Below are 11,505 nucleotides of genomic sequence, written 5' to 3' on the forward strand. Positions count from 1 at the left end.
ATATTAATAATAATAATTTTAATAATACTTTAAATATTTTAAAATAATAATATTTATTATATTTGTTTTCTTTTTCTATAGTATTATATAAATATTTTATTTATATTTTTATAATATTTTTTTTAATTCTTTATATTAAAAAAAAAATATAATCTGATATATTTTATCAGAATCATATAAATTATAAATAACATTTATAAATAATTAATTTATAATACATAATAATTTATACGAAAATATTAATAAACAAAAACTTTTTAATATAAATATATTATATATAAAATTATATATTTTATTTTATTAACTCTATTTTTACAAATAAATTTTATTTTTTATATTTTTTTAATTAGGTTATATTCCTATTCTATAAATAATTTCTTTTAATAATATTAAATTAAAAAATCATTATTTCTATTAATTAATCATTTTTTTGTTTTCTATGTCTTTCATTTTAATATTCGGATTAAAGCTTCTTTTCCATTTTTAAGGATGTACGAATTACCATTTTTATATTATATATAAATAAAAGCTAATATAAAATACTGAATATATGCATATAAAAGATATTAATCCAATATAAACATTGCTAATTTATAAATGATTTTAATTTTTAAAATTAATAGTATGTTTAACTATACCATAAATTTTCAAAATAATGTTTACTAAAAATAAAAAACTTGACGTTTTTAAACATTTATCATTTCTTAAAATTAATCCAAAACATGATAAAATCCATGAAATTAAAAATAATCCATCAGAAACTATATATGCTATTAAATATTCATTATTACTTTTATCTATAATATCTTTATATAATTTAGCATAAAATAAAAATAAGTAAAATATCACTATACATGAGCCCAAAAGCTTCGTTAATAAAATTAATTTAACTAATTAAACTAGTTTAAATTTTTTTAATTTCCTTTATTTTTTTTATTAAGGAGTTTCTTTTTTTTATTAATCATTCGATATATCTTCAGTAGTTAATTCTGATTTTTCTAAATTTTATTCAACCATTTGTTTTGTCATTTTTTTAATATAATATTTTTTTATTATTATAATTAATAAAATATTAATTATTACTAAAATTTAAATAAATATGAAAAAAAAAAATTAATTATGTAATTTAAAGATTTTTTTATATTTTTAGTTTTTTAGTTATCACAAAACTGGGAAAATATATATATATATATATATATATATATATATATATATATATATATTATATATTTAATTTTTATATAGACAAAATTTTTAAGAATAACAAAATTCTTATTTAAAATATTTAGTTTTAAAAAAATTATTTAAATTTGTTTTCTTATTTATATATATATCATAATTTGTTATTATAAATAATCAATTTTTAAATATTTATATTTTTTGTTTCATTAGAATAACTAAACTTTTTTATTATATTAATATTTTTGTATTTTGTTTATGGTTACATATCAAAAATATAATTTTAATTAAAAATATATATTTATATTTTTTAAATATTGAATTAACATTTTTTTTTTTTTAATAAAAAATAAAAATTATTTATACATTTGTTAAAATTAAAGTAGAATAAAAATTTAACGACTTATATTATTAATTAATAAAAATATCAAAATTATTACGGCTATATTGATTTGTTAAATATCTAAAACTTACTATTACAAAATGTGTTTTAATTAATTTTTAAAAGATCATTTAATATTAATTATAATTAACTAAAACTTGAAATAGATAGACGTTTAATATTAATGACATTATTTAAAATGTTTTTTATTTTAAATAATAATAAAAATATCTATATAAACAATTTTATTAAAAAAATTATATTAGTAAGAATTTTTATTATTTTTAATATTTGTATTTTAATTTGATTAAATTCAAATTCTTTTTATTTAAATATTTAAATTTAAAAGTTTATAAAATAAATAATAATACAAAATAAAAAAAATATTTTTATTAAAATATATTTTTTATAAAAAAATTAATATAAATATATGATTATAAAAAAAAATTCTCATATAAAAAGTCTATTGATATGAAAATGTTAAATATCATTACTTTTTCTATAGGAAAAATTATATTATTCAAGTAGTAAATATCCACATAAAAAGATTCCAAGCCTCATTCCCAAAGATAAAGATAGAGCACCTATACATTTAAAATGTTATCTTGTGTATAAAAATATTAAATGAATACAAATAGCATAAATAAATATAATAAAACTATATTCCCATTTATTAAAAGTATAAAAAACAATAACTAAATTCATAAGTGCGTAAAATAGAGCACAAAGTAACTAATAAAAAAACTAATTGGATAAACTTTTAGTCAAAAAAACTCTCCAAAAAGCCTCTTCAGTAAAAGGCAGAACGATACAAAAAAGAATAGAAAATAAAATAATGAAAGAAACATTTTAATTTTCTAAAGGAATTCTTATTTCTTAGATATCTGATTTTATAAGCAAATATGATAAAATAAAATGAAACAAAAAGCTTATTATAAATAAAATTATTATTTTCAATATTTATTGTCTTCTTATGTTGAATTCACCTGCAATATAATATAAATATGTATGATTATTTGGCAATACACAAAGTATAAATAATAATGGAATTATTGTCAAATTTAAAAATATATACATTATTAAATCTAATAAACCTGAATTCAAAAATATCAAGAATATTATATGGGTTATTGTTGGGAGACACATAGCAAATATAACGAATGTTTATATTCTTTTGACTCGCCTATTAAAGGGATATCATCTTATATATTTATATCCATATTTTTATTTTTACTTTTTTATTTATATTTGTTTTTATTTTATTAAGGTAACAAAAATAAAGTAATTTTTTTATTTGTAAAATATTTGATTTTTTATTAAATTTATTTATTATTCTATATTTGGCATAATTTAAATTATTTTGTTTTACTTTTTAATTAAATAAAAAATTAAAAATATGCATAAATAAATATGTAAATAAAAATTTTAATAATAACTTTAATAATATTAATGATAAATACCTTTAATTGTCTTTTAATATACCAAAATGGAAATATTAAATAAAAGAAACATTAAAATACATATAGGTAATATTAAATAAAGGCCATATGCATTTATTACAAAAATAAGGACTATTATATATACAAATGAATATTTTATACCCATTTTATAATAAAGAGTAATTAAAAAATAATTAATTTGTAATTTTACAGTTAAATACTTTTTAGGAAGCATAAAATTCATAAACTTAAAATAATTATTTATACTATAACGAAGTAGATATTGAAAATATATATTCTTCCGTACAAAATTTATTTTTTGATATAAAATAAGTTAAAGGCGAAAATTTTAGTTTATTAATTTATAATTTTACTAAGTGTGAAATTTAATATAGTTTTAAATGTTTATTTAAAAAATTATCCAAACAATTTTTTTTTTTTTAAGTTGTAATTTTTTCTAACTCACAAAAAGAAATAATGTGAAAAAGGCATTTTTGGTAAAAATTGTAAAATAAAGGATTTTAAATAAAAGAAGGAGAAAACTGAATTTAAATAAAAAACAAACCAGATTTTTATTATTATTAGATAAACTAATACGAATCGATAAAATTTTAAATTAATCTTGGACATTTTTTCAATATGATTAATATTAAATTAATAGACATTTTATTGTCTGATGGATAAAATTTTTATATAATTAATAATTTTTTAGAAAGAAAAGAATAAAATTATACATAAACTATAAATATAAAGAAAAGTCTTTTTAAAAACACTTTTTTCAAGAAATAAAAATGTTTTATTTTTTTAGTATTATATACACCAAATTTTATAAAAGGATAAATATCGATAAAAAAACACACTTTTCGAATTATTAAAATTAGCGAAAATTATAAAAAGTATAAACAAACATAAAATAATCTAATAAACAATAGGAAAATAGAGAAAATTAAAACTCCTTATCTTAATTTTATATAGTTTTAATATCTTTTTTTTCTTTTTTTTTTCTATTTATAATTTTTATTTTCTTATTGTATCTAAAATAAAGATTATCCAAAAAAAAACTGATTCCTACCTAAAAAGCCTTTTAAGAAAAACGCAAAAATAAACTAAATTAGTTTTTTTTAAATTTTAATTAAGAATTTCCTTCTTAAAAAAATTCTTAATAAGACCCTTCTTAAAATGCCTAAAATAAATGTATTTTTTCACAAAATAAGCTGCTTCAATATAAAGAATAATATTAAAAAATTCAATTTATAGTTAACCCTTCTATAAATGAAGAATAGCAATTAGAAAAATGTAAAAATTAAAATTTTTTTACTTCATAAAATAGGCCTTTACACGAAATATTAGAAAAAGAAGAAAATCAATAAAGCAAAGATATTTTCATTTAAAATATTACTAAAAAATTCTCTTATAGTAAAGATTAAAATTCAATTTTTCTCACTAATAGTGCCCAATTAATAAAGCCTATTATAAAAAGAAGTTCTTAGATTATTTTTGAACAAAACGAATAAGAAGAAAACGAAAGTTTCCAATAAAAAAGTCTAAAATAATAATAATTTAAAGACAGATTTTAAATAAAATGTAAATTAATTGAAGATTTTTTGCTAAAAAATTAACCTGATACATCTCATATTACATAAAAAGAAAAACCGAAATAAAGGACCAAAAAATATGGAAATTAATTGATTACTTCTTCATTATAAGCAAGTAGATAAGTCTAATAAGATTTATAATTAAAAGATTCATTGCTTATTCCAAATACAGAAAGCTAGCTTTTATAAAAAAATAACAATAATAAACAGCTTTTTATAAATAATTTACATGGTAGTACTTAAATTTAATAAGATATTAAATCAAAATTAAATATTATTCAATAAAAAAGACTGTCTATATATAGCTAAGAATAATTGCTTAATTAATAATAAATATCACTTTTTTAGTAATAAATTCCTAACTAGTAATAAAACTAATTTGAAGAATAAAATATATTAGAATAAAAATTATAAAAAAATAAAATTGATTAGGAATCTTAAATTGATTATTGTCAATAACAAAGTGAAGATCAGTAAGTTTAAATAAAATAAGATTAAATTACAGGATAACCAGAATAAATTTATTAATAATAAATAAAAAAAGTTAATATTATTGACTTTAATCAATATAATTTAGATACTACTTTAAAAAATTCTTTAAATTATATTTCTAAAACTCCTAAAGAGTTTTTTAATTAAAAAAAGGAAGTATTTAATGATTATATAAAAGAAGAAGATGAATTAAATACTGATAAAGATTTAAATTATAAAAATTCGAATTAACTTGAAAATACATAATAATTTACTAAACCTTGTATAGTGATACATAATATAAACTAGTGATATTAATATTTATATAGTTTGAATATTCTATATTTTTATTTAGTATTAAATTGTTTATTTTTTAATATAAAATTGTACATTTTAAAAAAATAATTAGTGTTATTTATAATTTGTATTTTCCAATTATAATTATACAAATATATAATTAAATATATACAAATATATATATATATATATATATATAAATAATATATATTTATATATATATATATATATGTTTATATTAACTAAATCATTATTTAATTAAAATTCAAATAAATTTTACTTTAAATAAAAATTAACAGCTATAAAAATAATTATAAATATAAATAAATAAATAAAAACATAAAATATTTAAAATATAAGAACATTAAATACATGAATTTTTAAACGTTTATAAATTAATTAATTCCAAAATAAGAATCGAAAAATAATAAATTTTGTAATATTCATTTTTCATAAAGAACTAATAATAATTAAAATAAAATTATAAAAATCATTCCAAAAGCAAATTCGTATGAATTAAAAAAAGATAAAGCCATAAAAACTTACAATAATGATGAAAATAATAATTTATAATTAATAAAATTACAAAATTGTAATATAAAACTAGATAAAATATTAAATTTAATATAAAATTAAAAGGATCAATTATCTTCTAAATTTAAAGAAAAAATAAATGACAAACCAATTTTTCTAATAAATAATATTACAAAGAATATTTAAAAAGAAAAACTAGAAGAAAACTATATTTCAGTTCCTTTAAAAAAAACATAAAAAAGTCCTTCTGCCTAAAACAATTTACATATTATGTTTTAGAAATATTTCTAAAAAAGGAAAATCTAAATTTAATCTTAACATATATTTGAAACTATTAGAAATAATGATTCGAATAGGGTTAATTAAAAAAATAGTTAATGTTTAAATAAAAAAGTACGAATTAAGTAAAACATTTATAGTTTATTAAATAAGAAAGATTATTTAATTATTGGAAAATAAAATAAAAAGGAAAAACTAAATACTTCAAAAATTTTTTTAAATAATGATTAATAAAAAAATTAAAAAGTAAAAATTTAATAAAATTAATCGAGTTTTTTAAATAAAAATAACCATTTCATAGTTTTAAATTAAAATCATTATGAAAATTTAATATTAAAAAATAAAAAAAACCATAAACATTTTATTGAAAATAAAGGATGGGAAACTGAATAAATAAATGATTATGAAGATCTTAATTATTATAATAATATTAAATTCAAATAATGAAACATTCAAATTTTATAATATTTATTATAAAATTATATAATTTTAATAAGAATATAATAATAATTATCATATAATTAATTCTATTATTTTCTTATTTTCAAGTTCTAAAAAATTATAGTAAATAATTAGATAAAATTATAAACTATAAAAATAATTTTTAAAGTAATAAATTAATAAAAGTATTATAAATTATTTAACAAAAATTTAATATTAATTTTTTTATTATTATTAAAAAAAAGTATAAAAAATACACATTATTTAAAATTGTATTATAATAAATATATTAAAACACTTAAATTAATAAACAAAAATAAAAATTATAATTATTATAAAAAAATAAAATAAATATTATATAAATAACAATAAATATTCATTTAGGTGGTTTTGGTGCACTTTTTTTTATATTTTTAAGTTCTCCATCTTCCCATTTAGCTCTTTATTCTAATGGTAAATCTTTTCCAAAACCTACAAAAATAAAATATTAAAAATATATAAAAAAACTAATAAAAAAATATGTATATATTAATAAATTATTACTCATATATCTAAAAGTTTTCCCTGAACTACTAAAGCATTATCCATTATAAGAAATTTCAATTCCAATATCGAAAATCCCTTAAGGAACTTAATCTAATTCCGGAATAATAACTCCGATTTTCTACGAATTTTTATAAACTCCTTTAACAACTGTAGCTTAATTATTATAAATAAACTAAATAAGCATATCAGGTGAATTAATAAGATCTTCGCCATAAATATATAAATATTATCCACTTTTTTTATAAAAGTATTACATTTCATAAATTTCAGTATCTAATATTTTATTTAATTCATCATTTTTTTCTTTATTTCAGCATCACTACTCAATCCTTTTAACGGATCAACTATTTCTTCTGCATTATTCCATTTAAGTTTAATAGCTTCCTCATTCATTCCTTTTTCCCATTCAGGTACAGGTCCTATTCGTGTAATTTAGGCTTCAGCATATAAAAAATTAGAAACTTTAATCCATTAAATAGAATTTAAAGTTAAAAATACTTAAATTTAACCATTTTACACTTATTTTATTAATTCAGGAGATGGATCTTGTCCTCCTAAAAGCCTATTATGATTTGTAAAAATATAAATAAATATATTTATATATTTATACAATATAAATAAATAAAAATATACCATGTAATTGGAGGAACTATAAATGAAAAAGTTCTTTCTTTTTTATCCCAATTTATATCAATAAGTCTTTCTCCGTAAATACTTTTAAACATAATTTTTTTTGTTAAAGTGTCAAAAAATCCTTCTCCCATTAATTTACTAGTAGCTCCTCCACTTAAAGCATCATTATTTGGTTCCAATTTATGTATTTAAATATCATAAAACCTAAAAGAAGATGGCTAACCTGTGAATTATTGACCATTTAAAGATACATCGACATTAAAATTTAATGATTCAGAATTATAATCTGCTAATTTAGGAACTTCGCACGTTATTTTTCCTTTATCGTATTCTCCTTATACACATACCCAATTTTCTTTTTCTAATTCCGGATCTGAAATATCAAGATCTAATGGATTTATTATTTTCTAATTTACATTTTATGGATTTCCACTATTTATGCGTGCATTTTATTATGAATCATTAATTAATTCCTTATTTATATATTTATAAATATATTTTTTTTTTTAAAAAAAAAAAAAAAACTTATAAAGAATTTTTTTTATTTTTTGTAGAATTTTATTAAATATTAATAGTATCTTTTCTTAATCTCTACTAGAATCCAACAGTTAAATATTTTAAATAAGAAGCTGTTAAATCATCAATATTAATATTCAAAGCAAGTAAAGTTCCTCCTTCAACACTAGCACATTTCGGTTCTATAGAAGTCATTTATATTTTCGAAGAATAAATAAGGAAACTTTCTTCACATTCAGTATATATTTTTCCATCTAAAGTAACTTCTAATTAAGATATTAATGGCCATTAAATTACTTCTTCACTTATATCATCGAATTTAGGTGTTTAACAGTAAAAACTTTCCGTTTAATGATCATAATTTAAAGCAATTTCGATTTTATAGTTCTTAAATTAAAAACGAAGTCCTTATTTTCCTGTTTCGGTAAAACCCGTGCCTAATAATGATATTAAAGTTCCACCACATGAAGGTCCATAATTGGGTCTTACAGACATTATTCTCATTGCTTTTTTTTTTTTTTTTTCTTTTACATAATAAATGTATAATTTTTACGAGCAAAAAATACTGCCGAATTACTAGTTGCATGTATTTCACTAAATTTTCTATTTTATGTATTCTAAGTTATTTTTCTAGGCAAATCTTAAAAATGATTCTAATTTATACAAATATAGTTATATATTTTAATATTTATTATATTACGTTTTTATGTCCTAAATTACCTCCTCCCCAACTCCATAATTAACCATTAATATCAATTGCGAAAGTATTATTATAACCACATTAAACAGTTTTAAATAAAGGTATATTATTCCCTAAAATATCTTTAACAACTTTTTAAGGGAAATAGCTTGATTTAATGCTTCCGTGTCCTAATTATCCATTAAAATTTAAACCCCAAGTATATAATTCTCCGCTTTCGAGTACTGCTGCTGAATGTCCATATCCTCCACTTACGCAAATAACTTTATATTTTATTTTAATTTACATTCAAAATAATTAATTCTAATTAAATTACTTTTATCTTCTAAAATATTTTCTTCCTTTAAATTATTTCCAAAGTTAACAATTTTAGGATATTTCTCACTTTTAGATTTCCCATTTCCTGTTTATCCTAACCTTGCCTCTCCCCAAGCATATAAAATCCCATCATCACTAATTGCAAGAGAATGATAAGCCCCACAAGCAATATATTTGACAATTTTTTTCTAATCTTTCTTATTCTCATAGTCATATTTTTAATAAAAAATACTCACATAACAAGGAAAAGAAGCACAATCTTTACCTGTCCCTAATTATCCTTCAAATCCTCTTCCCCAACTATATAAATCATAAGTATCTATATGTATATTAAATTACCACATTCAATATTTATATATATATACCTGTTAGTGCTAATGTATGAAATTCGCCGCATGTAATTTATATAATTTTTTTTTAATTAAATTTTATTATGTTTTTAGGAATATCACTATAAATTAAACCCCCATGTCCTAAAGAACCATATTCTCCTATTCCATATGAATATATTTTACCCTCCTCTTTTATATATATATTTTTTTTCTTTTCTAAATAAATATTAAAATATTAATACCTGTTATAAATACGGTATGTTTTTTTCCACATACCATCTTTTTTATTTATCCTTTATCATTAAATGCTTAAAATATATCTTCTAAATTTTTCACACTTTTTGCTTCTTCGGCAAATGTTTAATCATAATCATCATATTCGGGAGCATGTAAACTACTCACTAAACCTTCGTTTGAATAGCTTTCTTCTATAATAAATAATTTCTTGTATCCTCCACAGGCATTTGTTATTAATCTACCACGAAAATGCTTTAAAGATTCTAAGGAACCATTTACTTCATCATTTGTTATAAATATTTCACCAAACTATGGTTTTTTCGATCTTGCATCTGATATCATATTTTATTATTCTTTAATTAATTTTTTTTTTTTTTTTTTTTAAAGAAGTTATTTTTTATTTTTAAATTATAATATAATTTTAATATTTTTAGAAAATATAACAAAAATAAAAACTAAAACAATAAAAAAAAATAAAAAAAGAGGAAAAAAAATATTAAATAAATATATTTAAAGTGCTTTTTTCTTTATAAACTATATATATAATTTAATAAATAAAAAAAAGGGGAAAAAAAAAAAATGTCCTTATTTTTTATGGCTAATACAGCCGTTTCAGTACCTCCAGTTTTAGATACAACACCATGTAAATAATAAAATAAATAAAGAAAAAATAAAAAAATAAAGAAAAATTATAAAAATAAAGGCATGAAACAAATGTTATAATATGAAGATTGTGTTTTTGAGTATTTATTTTAATGATAAAAATAATAAAAAATAAAATAATATAATAAAATTAATATATATAAAAAAAAATAATTTTTAGTGCTAATGTAGCTTAATAAGAATGCTTTCATCCTTAATGGCCTACAATTTGGCCTCGTCTTCTTACTGATGGTAAATTATTAGTAAATAAAATAATATATATTATATTTAAATAAACAATATTATTTGTAAATAGGAATTCGATAAAGTTCCTTTCTAACCTGAAACGTTTACAATTATACATAGAAATATATTTAATATTAATATATATGTATATTAAGGCAATTTTTATTTTAATCTGAAAAAAAAAAAAAAAAAATTATAAAAAATAATAATAGTCAAAGACCATTAACCAAAAAAAACAAATAATATTTATATGAATGCGAAGAAGAAAGATTTGTCTATAAAAGCTGTTTGAGATAAACTCTTGCTTTACAAAGAACAAGCAAACATACTTCTTGGGATACTGCAGAAGTAGCAAACTTATAGTTAGCATGAATTAATTTAAAAATAGTTAAACAAATATATATTTTATAAAAATAATAAAAATAAATAGAGCATATTTTTTATTAATTTAGATATTTTAAATTTATTTTTATTTTTTTATCTTTTAAAAAAATAAAATAAATAAAATACTTTAAAACTATTTTTTTTTGTTAAAAAATTAATATTTTTTTTGTGAATAAAAATTAAAAGGCAACATTTAATAATAAAAAAATAAAAAAAATATGAATATAATAATTTTATAATATAATATTAAATATTCAAATAAAAGCATTTATACTTAAAACTATCAAAATATGAATTGACCATAAATGAAAATAGTTTTAAATTAAATTTTTAA

General features: G+C 17.1%; 3 protein-coding genes across 3 annotated transcripts, besides 10 other annotated features; 2 read left to right on the plus strand and 1 right to left on the minus strand. All coding sequences in view use genetic code 6, as the record gives it.

Annotated features, from left to right (window-relative positions):
• The first annotated feature begins 86 nt into the window (after positions 1-86).
• Positions 87-135: a microsatellite.
• Positions 136-1,177: 1,042 nt separating this feature from the next.
• Positions 1,178-1,230: a microsatellite.
• A 708-nt stretch (positions 1,231-1,938) lies between these two features.
• Positions 1,939-1,979: a microsatellite.
• Positions 1,980-2,116: 137 nt separating this feature from the next.
• Positions 2,117-2,723, plus strand: IMG5_156340 (hypothetical protein; the record flags this gene model as incomplete). Its single annotated transcript, XM_004030580.1, has 1 exon — positions 2,117-2,723. A coding segment is annotated over one exon (333 nt), but the record flags the coding sequence as incomplete, so codon positions are not given.
• Positions 2,724-5,515: 2,792 nt separating this feature from the next.
• Positions 5,516-5,594: a microsatellite.
• A 74-nt stretch (positions 5,595-5,668) lies between these two features.
• Positions 5,669-5,707: a microsatellite.
• Positions 5,708-6,993: 1,286 nt separating this feature from the next.
• Positions 6,994-10,241, minus strand: IMG5_156350 (rcc1 family hect domain protein, putative; the record flags this gene model as incomplete). Its single annotated transcript, XM_004030581.1, has 10 exons — positions 6,994-7,088; positions 7,161-7,316; positions 7,418-7,725; positions 7,797-8,203; positions 8,322-8,818; positions 8,866-8,965; positions 9,013-9,275; positions 9,329-9,649; positions 9,696-9,851; positions 9,905-10,241. The coding sequence occupies 10 exons, from the start codon at positions 10,239-10,241 to the stop codon at positions 6,994-6,996; spliced, it is 2,640 nt and encodes an 879-aa protein (XP_004030629.1).
• A 92-nt stretch (positions 10,242-10,333) lies between these two features.
• Positions 10,334-10,378: a microsatellite.
• A 100-nt stretch (positions 10,379-10,478) lies between these two features.
• On the plus strand, positions 10,479-11,159 carry IMG5_156360 (hypothetical protein; the record flags this gene model as incomplete). Its single annotated transcript, XM_004030582.1, has 5 exons — positions 10,479-10,542; positions 10,603-10,642; positions 10,723-10,804; positions 10,858-10,889; positions 11,000-11,159. The coding sequence occupies 5 exons, from the start codon at positions 10,479-10,481 to the stop codon at positions 11,157-11,159; spliced, it is 378 nt and encodes a 125-aa protein (XP_004030630.1).
• Positions 10,549-10,602: a microsatellite.
• Positions 10,664-10,715: a microsatellite.
• Positions 10,673-10,707: a microsatellite.
• Positions 11,160-11,308: 149 nt separating the features above from the next.
• Positions 11,309-11,354: a microsatellite.
• Positions 11,355-11,505: the final 151 nt, after the last annotated feature.

The sequence above is a fragment of the Ichthyophthirius multifiliis genome (assembly GCF_000220395.1).
Source record: "Ichthyophthirius multifiliis unplaced genomic scaffold scaff_1120509251186, whole genome shotgun sequence".
In the NCBI taxonomy this organism is placed as follows: Eukaryota; Ciliophora; class Oligohymenophorea; order Hymenostomatida; genus Ichthyophthirius; species Ichthyophthirius multifiliis.